Source organism: Lissotriton helveticus, chromosome 6 (assembly GCF_964261635.1).
Source record: "Lissotriton helveticus chromosome 6, aLisHel1.1, whole genome shotgun sequence".
Lineage (NCBI taxonomy): Eukaryota > Metazoa > Chordata > Amphibia > Caudata > Salamandridae > Lissotriton > Lissotriton helveticus.
This window is the reverse complement of record NC_136067.1, coordinates 356,655,020-356,670,451: the sequence shown is the minus strand read 5'-3', so window position 1 is coordinate 356,670,451 and position 15,432 is coordinate 356,655,020. Positions and strand designations below refer to the sequence as shown.

The 15,432-nt window shown below is 41.8% G+C and overlaps 1 protein-coding gene across 1 annotated transcript in view; it reads left to right on the top strand.

Moving 5' to 3' along the window:
* Positions 1 to 13,192, top strand: part of GREB1 (growth regulating estrogen receptor binding 1) — a 656,933-nt gene extending 643,741 nt beyond the window's left edge. The window contains exons 31-33 of the mRNA XM_078647791.1: positions 1,417 to 1,617; positions 2,008 to 2,146; positions 11,068 to 13,192. Of these exons, the coding sequence (XP_078503917.1) occupies positions 1,417 to 1,617; positions 2,008 to 2,146; positions 11,068 to 11,231 (504 nt within the window). The 3' untranslated portion in view covers positions 11,232 to 13,192. The remainder of the gene's footprint in view (positions 1 to 1,416; positions 1,618 to 2,007; positions 2,147 to 11,067) is intronic.
* The last annotated feature ends 2,240 nt before the right edge of the window (positions 13,193 to 15,432 follow it).

Sequence of the window (15,432 nt, the reverse complement as noted above, 5' to 3'; positions counted from 1 at the left end):
CTCTGCCACCCCAGTTCAGACATGGCTATATGCAAATCAGTCTGACCCTGTGCGTCATGGGAACAGTCCAGCCCCTTTTGTACCGCTTTGGCCGCCATAAGTGTGGCAGGGTATCCTCAGACGTGAGTCCCTTGCTCACTTTGCCACTGGATTCAAGCAAGCCGGGCTGAAGACGGCTGTAATGCCAGAAACCGGAACTTGTTTCCGGTCCAGGGAAGGCATGGCTTGGCAGTTCGGGCTGGACTATTCCCATGAGGCACAGGGTCAGACTGATTTGCATATAGCCATGTCTGAACTGGGGTGGCAGAGTGGGCTAAAGAACGGTGATGGATCAAACCCAGATCTTTTGACTGGGTGTGAGTGTTTGATTGGTTCAGATGCTCCGTCCATCACCACCCCCTTTTGCACCACTTTAATCACCCCATTCACCTGTCTTCCTTTTTACAACAACCAAAAACACAAGGTGAAAGAGCTTTACATACTTTAGATGTTGGAAGAACAATGATGTACTTCTTACAAATAGGAAAGGCAGCATTTTTTGTAGTACATGCTCCAGATATCTAAGGGTAAATCTGTATCCAAGGGAACAGTAGCGCAATGCATAGTGCAAAGTATTGACTTATGCTTTTATTTCGCAAGGAAAGTTTTAAAGGGTAATCATTAACCCTAATCACACACAAAGAAACAAGGCATCAATAGCCTTGATAGGGAACACATTCCTACAAAACATCTGTAGAGAAGCCACATGGACTTCAGTGCTCATATTTATTAAACACTGTTGTATATATGTACAATCAAGAAGAGATTTTCATTTGGGACAAAAAACACTTAAGCAAATATTTGCATCTACACACACACCAAATAAAGAATATACTGCTTTAAAATCAATGCACATAATGTGAACCTAGAGAAGATTCATGCTGCAAAAGAAATAAGTTACTTACAATAGCTTTTTGGCATGAAAATTCTCTTGATTCACACGTGACCTTTCCACCTCTTCTAGAGAAAATTCATGCTGCAAAAGAAATGGGCTACTTACTTAGTTATGTGGCTTACAACTCTTCTAGATTTACAGGTGACCGACTGGATTCCCCAGAAGGGGAGTAGATGCTAACAAAAAAAGAAAAAGAGGAGAAAAAATAATATGGCATTGTGGGCTTATGCTCAGCAGGGAAGTCCTTTCGTCTTTACCTAAAAAAAAGTGATAAATCTGCTGGTCATGAAGGCTCTGCAGTGTTGCTGATTAAGTGGCGAGGTTGGAGGATGTAGTCAAATGATAACAGTGCTAGTCAATGCTATTTATCAGGGACATCATGTAGGATGTCATCTCTAACATAATGAAAGAAAATGTAATTATAATAGTTTGTAATGCATTTTAAATTTAACTTAAATGAAATACCTGTGCTTTTTTTCCAGATGTTAGACACTCCAGTTTCTATTGCACCTGCTCAATATATTTGTGCTCCAGACAGCAAACATACTTTCTTGGCTGCACCAGCTCAACTGCTTCTTGAAAAATATCTTCAGTATAACAGTCATCGCTTCTTCCCTCTCTCGCTGAAGAATTATAGCCATCCAGTGCTGTCAGTGGATTGTTACCTCAACCTAGGGCCACAGGTAGTGTATGCGAGACAAAACAGTGTGCAACCTTAAATATATAGTATTATATCAGGTTTATTGTAACACTCGGGCTTGTGAATTGTGTAACTCTCTCTAAATGTTTAGGCCTTCTATGAAACAGATGAAAAATTATTGAGTAGTCTGTTGTGATCAACTTTACACACCACACACTATAGATAATATAAATCCTCACTCTAGGAACACAGCAAGTACTTATTGTATACATTTTAGAATTCATTTGTAGTTTTTTGCAGTTTTTCTACTCTACTGTTTTTTTTATAGAAAATGTATGCCAATGTCAGTTAATAGTGCAAGATTGTAATATTACATTAATTAATATCAAGTTAGGTGTTCTCTCACAATGCCTTTTTTCCACCCTTTTTTCAGATTGCTGTTTGCTATGTAAGCTCTCGGCCTCACTCAATAAACATTAACTGCTCTGGTCTGGCATTTAGTGGCCTTGTGTTGCACCTGTGTGACTCCTTCGTAGTGGCCAGCTTTTTGAAACAGTTTCATTTTTTGAAAGGTAAGGTATCAAGCCTTTTTTCATAAATTTAAGCCGCTAGTGCTGGGTCCATTATTTATTATATTGGTAGGAATAGCTGCGCTATCTTTCAACAATAGCGTGGACCAGGATGGCCGCTGGTAAACACAAACAATTGTAGGTTTTCCAACTGCAAACATTACTTTTCCTCTATCTACACCTTTTCTCAAATTCATGTGTAAGGAAATGGGCATAGGGAATGCTGTATAAAATTTAGATCAATTTTAAAGTATAAGCTTTACTTGTTTGTATTACTTTTGTCATGACTTCTCCGATCCTGAGCTACTACGTTTTGCATTCCACTGATTGGAATACACAAGACTGGGAATGCACATCTTTAGTGCAGCCAAGCCACAGATTGGAGACAAATACATTATCTACTAAATCTTGTTCATTTTTTTTACATTTCTTTTTATTGCTTTTAGTGCTTAACAACACAACTTGGTTTAACAGCCAAATAGCAGTGCCACAATTTCCTCCTACTGCCCAGTCCAGGAAGTTCCAGTACATTGCATACGACAAAACATCGCATACAGTGACATGCAAGTCCTGCATGGACCCATATTAAGATATAAATGTTGATTGCAATACATGCACCAATAACAAACAGTCTTAATATATAAGAAAGGGAGAGAAGAAATAGAGGGGTAAGAAAACAAGCTAGAGAAAGAGGAAAATAAATAGAAGATGGACAGAAAGAAAATAAAGAATGGAGGGAAGATGAAACTACAAAGCACAAACAAGAAGGCCGGTTAGGCGAAGGCCAAGTATAGTAATGCGAGGGAGGAGTGGGGTGCAATGATAGCAAAAAGGAAGAATCGAGAGTCAATGCAAATTGGAGGGGGGCATCCTGCAGAAAGAGGGACCATGTGAGAAGAAAAACATCTGCTTTATCTATTAAATTGTAAATGATCTTTCAAAGTATGCAGTTTTGTAAATCTCCACGAGCCATTCCTCCTGCGACGGCAATTGTGGAGAATGCCAGAGTCGCAGAATGCAGATCAAAACATGACTAACAGTACAATCAGAACATAGTGCGTGAGTGCAGACATGGGTATGCAGTCCAACATTCCTAGACTAATTCTCCCCACCCTCCCGGAACAGTTGACACATCCAGCCACCCTATATTTTACCATATTCGGTTAGACAATCACCGCCTCCGCCACCGCACAATAAGTCCATGCCTCTGTACTAATCCTCAATAGGTCAGGCAGTTGGGGTTCACAATATGTCTCAGTGTCCCTCATGGCAAGTAACAGGCCTGTAAACACAAATTGCTTCCTAGTCCATTCAACCCCCCCTCCGCCTCCCCTCATCAGCCATGATCCCAAGAAGGTCTAGTCGCAGATCAGCAGTCAGTGTCCTCCCACTGGCATCTTCCAGGGTCTTGAGTATCCATGATGAAAACCTGTATCACCGGGAATTCCCGCACCATGTGGAAAAAGGTGCCTGTATGCATGTTGCATCTAAGGTAGAAATTATCTGTACTTTTCAAAATGGTTCCCCCTTTTGAGCAGCCGAGTTGGCGTGTAGCATATTCTATGAAAATAATTAAACTGTATGAGATGCAGCCGGGCCAATATGAGCAGTTGAGGGCCTCAACTCAGTCATTGTTGTCCAGTGGGCCCAGGATCACATTCTATTTTTAAAGAAAATACTAGATGACATGCAATAAAAAACAATTGTTATTATTTGTTTGAGAAAATTTCATGAGCTCTTCATTGCTTTTTGAATACTGAAAAGGTGAACGGCACATTTTGAAGAGATGTACCTTTTTAAGTGGATTTATTATATATTGGGAATACAAAATGCACACATATAACAAATCAGTAATCTTTATCAAAAGAGATACATTTTGTTCATTTTTATATAGCGCAGATCTGCCTTAAGGTGTAAGATACATATTAGGGTCATAGACAATAAAATATGAGCTACTGGTCTGCAGTTACAAAGTTCACTCCATTAAAATTACATAGATTTGAGACAAGTGAATACAGTAATGATTGAGGGATGGGGACGGAAAAGAGAAAAATAGGAAAGTATGGAGAAGATGTTCAGTTTTAAGCTCTTTGCTGTGTTATTGGGATGGAGACATTGTAAGATACAGGAAAGTTCTGGAAAAATTTGCGAGGAAGGCTTCTTTCTAGGTTGTTTCTTTTTGTGGCTCTGGATTTCTATCCACAATTAGGTGACCAATTGACTTCATGCCAACGCAAACCCAATTTCCAATCCTGGGCCTTACTGTAGTGACTAAGTGCATTCTGAGTATTGTAGTCCTAGTTTGCCTCATGGAAGTAAATAGGCTTAAACAGCTGATACCAATGATTTGTGGTTCAATGGACAAGACTGGAATTAATGTTTGGGGAGTGTGCTATAAGTTGTGCTCAGACCTCTAGATAAACGAATTTCCATACAAGGCACCCTGGATTCCTGGACACATGATTTTTTAAGTAAAGAGCATTATTTGAATTTGATGCATGTTGGTTGGGGGACCAAAGGGTGTTGTTTTTTTGTGGTGGTGATGTGGCCAGATTTTAATTGGTTTAGGATCAGGTAGGCAGAGATTTTCAATGGACACCACAATGGTTTTAGAGAAGTCTGTCGACATGGTATTGCTACCATCCATGTTGAACAGGTGAAGAGTCTATATGGTCTAGCAGAATTTGTTCAGAGCCAGGTAGCATTTCATACTGATCAGGAGGCTCTGTTGAAATCTGGCTGTTGCTGTTTTCATTCTTGATGTAATTCTTGAAGGACACTTCCATTCTGTATATGACAACATAACAATTTTCCCAATCACCCAGTGGCACTGAAGATCTTCCCGAGCCACCTGCTTAAGGTGTAGAAAGTGCCCCTTTTTTACATGGCCACCCCCACATTTTGCCTAAGTGATGCAACTTTGAAAGGTGTGCTCTGGGTTCCTGCTATCCTGCCCCCCTGTACCAGATCTCTTTCCCTAAAATTGTACAGTTGTTCCGCCAGTTGTCAATGCCTTTAGCACCCCTCTATGTCCCTAGTAAAGGGTACCCCAGGTACCTACAGTACGGGTACTAAAGAGGATCCCTGAGGGCTGCAGCATGTATGTGCCACCCTAAGATACCCCTTACCACACTCATGCAAACAGCCATTGCAGGCTGCGTGCCTTGGTGCAGACAAAAGTGAAGACACAACATGGCACTTCTCCTGTGTGCCATGCCTACAGACAGATTCTAAAATACCGAATTTTACCAATCCAGTATTTTAGAATCGGTAAATGATATGTAGCTAATGATTTGGTAAATTGTACCGAATCGGTAAAATTCGGTAAATACCGATTCGGTATTCCCCATTCATTCCTATGGCCCTGGAGGCCCATAGGAATGAATAAGAATTACCGATTCGGTAAATACCGAATCGGTAATAGGGGGTAGACTTACAAGGGTGGCAGGGTGTCACATTGACACCCTGTTGCACACCTGTATAGTGCATGGGTGCACATGTGGCACACATACATGCCCTTAGGGCATGTATGTCTGCCACATGGCACAGTTGAAAAAAGCACAAAATTGCTTTTTTTAAGGTTTCCGATATTTACCACCAACTATTAATTGGTGGTAAATACCGAATCCTTAATACACATGAGCACTCTTAGATGTGCTTGCTACATATCATCTACCGACATCCGATTCGGTATTTACCGATTCGTATTTACCAAATCGGTATTTTTTGGGCTCCTACATTACAAATTCCCAAAACCGGTCTGTAACGGATGAAATTCGGTGATTTCGGCCATTACCGACCGGTATTGGGCGACCTACATCTGGCCCACAATGTATATACGTCACCCCTAAGGCAGGGTGCATTATATTACATGTGAGGACATATCTGCATGAGCAGATATGCCCCTGTGATGTCCAAGTTGATTCTTGGACACTGCCAGTGAACAGGAAAGATGTGTACTGGGCACTGGTGACTACAAGTTCCCCAGCTACATAATGGCTTCACTGAAACCAAAGATGTTTCCTATCACACATCTCGTATTAATAAACCCACATTGATTCCAGTGATACAGTTATTAATACATGCACCCAGAGGGCACCTTAGAGGTGCCCCCTGAAAACCTACAAACCTCTAGTGTACTAGCTGACTGGTGTAGAACAGCCTGCCACCACAGGCAGGTTTCTGACCCCCTGCAGGTGAAAGCCTACGCTCTCTGAGGGCAGAAGCAATGCCTGCTCCTGGCTGGAGGTGTTGTCACCTCCTCCAAGCAAGATGGCTAATCATCAGCATATCAAGGCAGGATGCTATAAAGGCCTCTGCCACCTTTGATATGCGACGCTGGCTTCTCCCAGACAGGGCCCCTTTGCTACCAAGACAGGTGGGACAGTTAGTCAGGTGAGTTCATCCCCTAAGGTGGGCTACCTGATATGAACACGAAAACTAAAATTCCACCATCTTGGTTTTTGATGGAATTAGGTTCACTGGGTCAGGGTTGTGCCTACTTCACACAGGAAGGGGTCATATAGGGGATTTAGTCACCCTAAAGGTAAGCAGCCCATTGGCTCCCCTTAACACAACTAAATTGAGTATTTAGGTGGTACCCCTGATGCCATGAACTCAGATTCTACTGACCCAGAAGTAGAGGACAAAGAACAGCCACGAAAATGAGAACTAAAGACTTGCTGTGGACTTTTTGTTACCAAACCCTGCCTGCATGCACAAGTCTCGAGAGCTGTGAAGAAACCATCCTGTTCTACAGCTGACCTTCTACCAAGAACCCCGGTAGACTGCCAGCCCTTCACAAATTGCCAGCAATTTCCTTGGAGTAGAGGAGCTACTCCCCTGCAGTCTGCAGGCATCAAAACAGCAGAGTCCGGTTTACAATGCTGCCACTCCCTGGTCGCAACGACGCAGCAGCCGTACAGGAAGAGGTCACTGTGCTCCATAGGGTCTAATCCATCTCCCCACCAAGTGAGAAGATACCAGGACCACCCTGAGTCAAACAGCACCAATACCCGGGATACCGGACCGCTTGCAACAAGCAAAGCCTGTTTTAGTCCAAGCCGGACTCCAACGACACCAAGACCGAGCAGCCGGCGAAGGATGTCAGCATTGCAGAGACCAACTTCCAGAGTGGCCCAGCTGTTCTGGTTTTTACACCCTCAACCAGCCAGACCGACAACCGCAAGGACCTGCGACACACCAGCCCAGCCGATATAACTCCTCTGCACTCAAGCTAGCCTAGCCACCTAACCCCTCTGCACCCGAGTGCCCTGGCCAGGTTTCTCATGAACCGACTGTGCTAACTTACTCCTAGGTTCCTTGTGAACCGAGCCCCCGTTGGGACTATCAGACTTGTCCCCAAGTCTCCCTCTGCACCCTGTTTTTAGGTGCCCCTCATCCTTTGGTGTAGCGCATTAGACTACCAAACCGACTAGTACCTCTCCACCCGCATGGCCCAGGGCAGATAAACCCTAACTGTTGGCAGTAGGTTGGACCTTAAGTCCTGAAGGGGACCCCCACAAACCTACTGCAAGTACCTGTATACAGTATATGCCTTTTTCTCTCATAGTAAAGCATTGCGCGTAAAGATGCGTTTACGTGAACAATTTACTTACATGTGAAAATCAACATTTTAAAAAGTACTTACTTGTTTATGACTTTCTTGGTATAAAATTGTATATAAAAATGAGTTTTTTTTTTAAAATTAGTCTCAGATATATTCTTTGAGTATGTGTTTCATTTATTGCCTCTGTGAGTACAAGTGCTTAGCACTACCGTATGATAAACCTAAACTGCTCACCCACACTACCACAAAAGACAGTGTTTCGTGTTATCACTTGTGTCTCTGTAAACAAGTAAGGGTCGCCAGGACTCTCTACACAGTGTACCTCAATTTGGTGCACTATATAGAGATCCAGCTTCCTACATAAGGCCAGTCTCAAACTCCGCTATCCATTGGCACCAAATTCTAGATCAGTGTTTCTATGATGCTTTTTATGAATATGAACACTCTCAAAGTTTGGGCGTCCTCTCCATGATACTGAGTGGACAATGGCAGTAGAATCCCTGCATAGTATATCACGCAATGCAAGATTAAAAAACATGCAGTATATGATGTTACAAAAGGCCTACTTCCCCCGTCCAAACATGATCCCATATTCCCAACTGCCCGCCTCACCTGCTAGAGATGTCTGTCCAACACAGCAGATTTCCAACACATTCTATCCTGTCCAAGCCTGACACATTACTGGCGAGTTGTCCATGAAGCTCTTGCCACAGTAACTGAGATCCCTCACTTGAATATAAGGGCAGCGACCGACTTAAGGAAGCAGGGGAAAAATCAGACAGTTCAAGCCCGATTTGCAAATCTGGCCCTCCTACTAGCCAAGCAGACCCTCGCGCTGTGTTGGAGAGCTCCCCAATCCCCTACAACCACCCAATAGTATATTGCACTGCTGCGATGCGGAGAGGCCGAAAGCGCTAACTTTCATCATGAAGAGTTATTTTGCCTTCGTAAAAAGCCCATAGCAACCTCTTGAGACACGATGCTAATGCAATTCTGAGGACTGCTGTGAGAGGAAGAACCCCCCATGTTGGTTAGCCACATAAGCACTCACACTTCCTTCGTCCATTCCACCCGCCTAGACTCTAGGTCCTGATCCGTGCCTATGGCAGGGCCCTGATCTCCTGGGATAGTCCCAGCCCTGTGGTCCAGCTGCCTGGCGTGGCCTGGTATAAACGTTTTTAACAAAAGAAACCAACTTGATGAGTCTGTTGAGAATACCATAAAAACAGTGTAAACATTAAAAATAGTGGGTCTATGCTGGACACCCTGGACGACAAAACCTTGAAGACATCTACTGAAATGATTCCAAAGCAACTGCTTGAGAATGACCCATTCCAAGCACCTTGATTGCACCTTGGACCTGATGCCAGATGAGTGGCATTTGGACGTTAGGATAGAGTGTGGTGTTGATACGGTTCACAGATTGAGAAATTCATCAAGGACCACTTTCAGCATTTCTGTGCTGTGGGCTGAAAGAAAATGTACATGGACAGAATGTAGAGTATGCATTTCGTCCAAGTATGTCAAATGTTCATTACTCACTATTTGTTCAAGGACTTTTGAAGCAGCTAAAAGAAGTGAAATTGGGATATACTGTGCTTAATGTTCCAGATCACAGAGTAGCCTGTTTCAGGGTAGGAGGGACAACAACTGAGAGAATGGATTGATTATGACCAAAACAAAGGACCATTGAAATCAATTCCACTACTTTTTTGATCTGACTAATATGGGTCAGATCTGAATGGGAGCACTACTTAACATTTGCTAGGTGTGATATACCCACTCCAAGACAAGAGAGAAATGGGCACAGAGCTGGTATTAAGGGCAGGGATTGCCACACCAACATCAGGCCTCGCTAATGACGGCCTGATCAACAAAAACGGCTTGATAACAGCTCTTTCTTCCAAAGTAAGTCAAACCACTTTTCCCAGAAAATGACTTCAGAACTGCTCTTCAAATACTCATATCCTTGCATCTGGATGGTGGCAACACACTCTCCTTGACTCCCAGACTCCACACTCACATTCCTTAAAGGCACTCTACATGCCACAGTGTGTCTTTTAAATGGGCTGAATAAATCCATTGGCTTCACTTTCCATCCCCCAACATCTTCAAAACCAGCTGCGTCATTTCCAAAGCCATCACAAGAAGCACCCCCACTTTTATTGCAGGCAAGCACACCATCTCTAGTGGTTCTCGTCACACTGCAGCCAGGACACCATCAGACTGCAGATTAAGCAGTGTACAAAAAAATAAAACAAGGCAGCCATAGATGCACCCAGGATCTGAAACAACAACCTAACACTGCTCCAATTCAGGAAAGAGTTGATTGCACCTCTTTAAAGAACACTACAACACAATGCATTAACAGTCCATAAACCAGCTACCTCTCCTAAAACTCATTGACTTTATGCTTGTCTTTGACCATGTCCATGTCTCCATTGTCTTTTGGCGAGGTTTGTGCTATATGCCACATACATTCATACATACATGCATTTAATTGCTTCAGAATAATATGTCAGTCAAGAGATTAGTGAACCAGAGCAGATCATGTACATGGACATTTGGGAAAGGTTTTGCTGTGACGGCAATGCTTCAGACGTGTCAAGTGCCATCCATCTGGGAGCTAACAGACTAGATTCAACTGATAAACTAGGTGTAGTGAAGATTAAAGTGTTGTATTTAATTCAGTGGACACTGCTTTATAGGTGATGATGCTCGAACATATCCACATATTTTGTTTAAGCGTTTCAATTGGGTATAATTACACTGAAAGAAAAGAAACACTGGAAGAAGAAAAAAGTATTAAAAAAGAAAGAATCAGGGTTTACAGAGTTGATGGTTAATGTCTTTTAAAGAGCAGGATTAGGAGACTTAACAGGTATGTCCATTTCACATTTTAGTGACTTGATCATGTATTTTCTTACACATACATACTTTTATTTTAATATTTTCTTCAACCACTGCTAATAAAATAATGTATTGTAAGATAAAGGAAATTGCAATTTATATAATGAACTATGCCATTTTGGTGAAGGGTAGAATACCAGTTTGCTTGTGGAAGAAGTGTCAATTCTTATTCTCTTATCAGTTGTCTTAATTATGGGAGCAATGGGTTTTTACCTTTTCAAATGCAGCTGCCTGTATGACCTAACCCTATCCTTCTGTTCATTGTCTTTAGAATCTATGGCTTTAATAAATCCTTGCCTCATCATGCAATGGCATTTTGTTTGACCATAGTACCATTTACATAGAAGATGATCTTTCTTTAGAGAGCATTGCAAGCTGTATGTAATAAAAGTGCACAAGCTTCTTCCATTCTTCCAATCTGACGGAATTGTTAATTTTCCTGCAGATGCCACATTGTGCGTGATTTGCCAGGATCGCAATTCTCTGCGTCAGACTGTGGTCCGGCTTGAACTGGAGGATGAGTGGCAGTTCCGGCTAAGAGATGAGTTTCAAACTGCTAATTCCAAAGAAGACCAACCCCTTTTCTTTCTGACTGGGAGACATGTTTAACAGGACACTTCACAGTGACAGCGTTAAATAGCAAAAGCATACCATTGTACAAAGACTGCGCTTGTTTCTCGTTGACATCAGTTTGCAACCTAATATGGACACGTTGCACAACAGGTCATCAACCAGAGCCAACTGAGTAACTTCATTTGTTAAAAATGAGAATGGTCCTATTTGTGAGCTCTTCTGTTTCCTACATTTCAGAAATGTGTTTCAGATTAGAGACGTGTCCTGGTAACTCATTGTAACAGGAAAATGTTTTATATATAAAATGATGTAATTTTTTTCATTTGTACCTAGTTTTATTATTTTATTGTATTGTATACCAAGAAGAAGGAAGCCTCCACCATAATGAAGGGCAAACTGTTAACACTACCATTTTGATATGCCACTGGTGTTTTCTTAAAGTGTTGTATAAAAAGCTTCATTTCTTAACACTGTCAATTAGGGTTTGTATTTTAGAGAACGGGAAAGATATATGTGTGTGTTTGGGTTGGACGGTAACAGATTAGAAACCATTGAATACTGTTTTCTTCAAGCTATAATATTCTGATATGTCCATAGATACTGTTGTCTTTGTGGTTGCCAACCATTAATAATGTCCGAGCACTGTTAGGGTTCTCCCGAAACCTTTATTCATAGAGGTTTTAATCCAAGGCACTGCCGATACCAAGTCCTCCCTGGGTCTACTCATGTCTCTAAAAGTGATTCAATTCCAGGTGTACATAAGCAGAACTTCTGCATCAAGACTTTTTCTTTTTGCGCAGATGGACGCAGACATTGAATTTTGTGCCTTAAATCCCACCTGGTTGCCGACCAATTTATTTCCGAACCTGGCTTCTCCGAGCACAGTCTGTAGCAAGTGTCACAGTTAGTGAACACCTGATTGTGAAGGTAATGGCATATCATTATGCTATACTCCTAGCACATAATGATTCTGCAACCTCACATTTCACAATGTGGGCAGAAATTGCTTATGGCTCTAACAAATGTGGATACACAACATGCATGATACACAGAATTAAATTAATGGACTGAAGCAAATTTAAAGTCACAAACCCATGCAAAACTTCCCAAGTCACAGGCCCATACTACTTCCCATGTCTGAGAGATCTTGGTAAATTGCAGTTTGTTTCCTGCAAAGAAAATGTAGAAAACCGTGGGCCTCATTTAGGAAAAGTGTTGCATCACTGCATGAAAACCGTGATGCAAAAATTTTCAGTCTGCTATCTTTGCGACTCTATGGATGCACCGTATTACTGTACAACGCTCCATGTTGCATGAATTTACAGATACGTCAGTATTCCTGGCGTATCTGTAGGCGCAGAAGTGGCACATTGCTGGGGTGTGTCTGAAAACACACAACTTCAGCAATGTATCCTTTCACATGGGGCAAGCTACATGTGAAAAGGCATGTGTCACTCCTTATGTCTGCTGTGAAGCAGGCGTTAGGATTTGACGCAGTGGCATCCTTGAAGTTGCATAGTGAAATTTCATAGATTTCACTGCGCCACCACTATGGGCCTTTTTTGCAGGGGAACGCCCACCTTGCATACATTATACCTGACGCAGGTATAATGTAGCACACAAAGTGACGGATCTGCCTAGATTCGACACTTTGTAAATAGGGCACATTGATTACAACCCCACACTGTCACAAAAAGTGCTGCAATGGTGGCGTAAAGGGCTCATAAATAAGGCTCTAAGATTCTGAAGGATGTGTAAAGTTAGAAGCCAGGTTTTGTAACAAGTGTGGGCACTGTCAAGATCCAGTAGATTCATCCTAAACACTGATGAACTATAGACCTTGGGGCATATTTATCAAGGGTTTGTGTTGCGCTTGCGCTACACAACATGGTGCATGCTTGACGCAAACCCTAAAATGCGATTTATCAAGCTACTCAAGGCCACTTTGCGTGATCCTGAGTGGCTTGATAAATCAGGAGTAGCGCAATGCTGAGCTAATCGCTAGGGAGGTTTAACGAGGAGAAATATCTTATTTCTCCTCGTTACTTCCTCTTTCTATGTGTCCTGCATTCTGCAGGACACATAGGAAGAGGAATATAACTCGGGATTGTTTTTGTGCAGAAAGGTGCCCCTTCACAAAACAATGCTGCATGCGACGAAGTCAGACTTGCATTATGGTGCAAGGGTGCCTTTGTTGGCACTAGGCAGCCCATTGTGCGCCAGTGTTGGGGAAAAGACAGGAATGCGCCATATTGTGTTAAATATGATGCATTACTGCCCTTTCCCTTTAATGCAGCGAAGTGCAGCAAGGTGACTGGCTATGCTGCATTACTTTTTAATAAATTGGCACCCTCGTATACAATACTTGTCATTTGTGAAATGTGAAAGAACTGGCCCTTTTGTCTCTCCGTCAGGTAATGGAGGCCTAATTATACAGTCTGATAGTGAAACATCATCCTGAAAGAGAGGCCATAAGTGTGATATTCTTGAAGAATGTCTTAGTGATGGCCTTTAATATCTTGTGCACTTAGAACTGTGTGGTCTATATGTCACATGTTTAAATCGTCACTGGATAAGGTGAGATCTTCATCCTACATGTTCAATTAAAGAGTACCAATTTAGTTTGTGTTTAATAATGGCATATAAAAATAATTCGTTGTAGCTTTCTGTGGATTTAAACACTGTATATATAATAGATTTTGTTTTGTCAATTTTAAGAGGTACACTTGAGGATATTTTTTCTGATGTTTGTGTGTCTTTGACTCCTCCACATTCAGCCACTGGTACTTCAACCTTGCCTTATCTGTTACAAAAAGGAGAGAACATGTATTACAAATTTAATTCCAGCCACTACAAAATGTAAGGTTGTCCACGCTGGCAGAAATCCCCTTGTTAGGTATTGCACCATTTTTAGACACAAGCCTATTGGCAATTGGGCAGAAATTTGATTGAATACATCTTATATTTTACTGTGCTATGAACTAAGCTGCTGCCCATTTCCCAAAAATCTCTCTACCTATTCAGATTTGCTGCAGCACATCTGCAGAGTAGCAACACGGTCTTTGTTTTTATAACTATATTCGGAAAATTATACTAACTGGCTTCTATTGCTTGGATAGAGTCTAGGTTATGCAGCACGGTGTTCTCAGGTTCCTTGTGTCCTATGACCTTAATTGGCAAGGAACTGCTATGAGAATCATTTAAAAAGCCGAGAACCTCCTAGGATACAGTTCTGGTTTGAATGATGGTACATCAAAAAAGTTGTTTTTCCATCGGAAAAGCTTACCATCCTTTCATTTGCTTTTGGTTATTATTGGAATGATCATTGCCAGCAAAATAAATACATTAGAGGAGCTAAGGTTTTGTCCTATAGCCACCGTCATGTCATGCAATAGTGAATTAAGCTTGGCATTGCTGGCATTACTTTGTGTCTTGCTGTGAATTTTCATTCTGTACTGTGGGATACTGCAAATGGATGTCACAGGATGTACATATATTCTTATTAATAGAACTGGCAGCTCACTTCTTTCAACACATACTGTAAAACAAAGTGACAGATTTATCAAGGCTTTGTGCAGTTGCAGTCACAGAAAGTGACTCCAAGGGCAGAAAGTCTTGATAGGATATAAACTTTCCATTGCAAATCGTTTTTGTGTTAGAATAGTGTCCTTTTTAGCCCAAATAGTGGTTTGTGATACTTAGCGCTAATGCATCCATGGGTGGTACTGGGCATACCAGGGCAACCAACCATTGTTCTTGATGCAAAGACAATTTACTAACATTGTCAGGCCTGGCCTTGCATCATAAAAATAATACTTCCTTGAGGCAGGCACAAATTTGTAGAAATCTTTTTATTTCTCCTAATATTTCTTACATTGCATTTGTGTTGCAATATATATCACACATGCAATGTGTGAAATATTTTAAAGTTTATCTAGTCATAACATCACGCACACGACTTGTCACAGTTGTGAATAGTTGTGTGCATGGTACTAGGCAGCCTGATTATGTGCCAGTGCAGGCAAAGAAAGGAGCAGTAGGTCGTATTTAGTGAATATGGCTCTTAGCTGCTCTCCCTAGCGCAATGCAGCAGAGCAACTTTGGTTGCTATGCTCGGTTGAGCTATAATTAGGAAAATTTGCCACAAGCAGTAGTAGTCAGATCGTATTAAGGAGGTGGCCCCGCGAAACAGTTAAAAAAGCACTTGTTACTATGCTTAAATTAGTTTCAGCTTCAT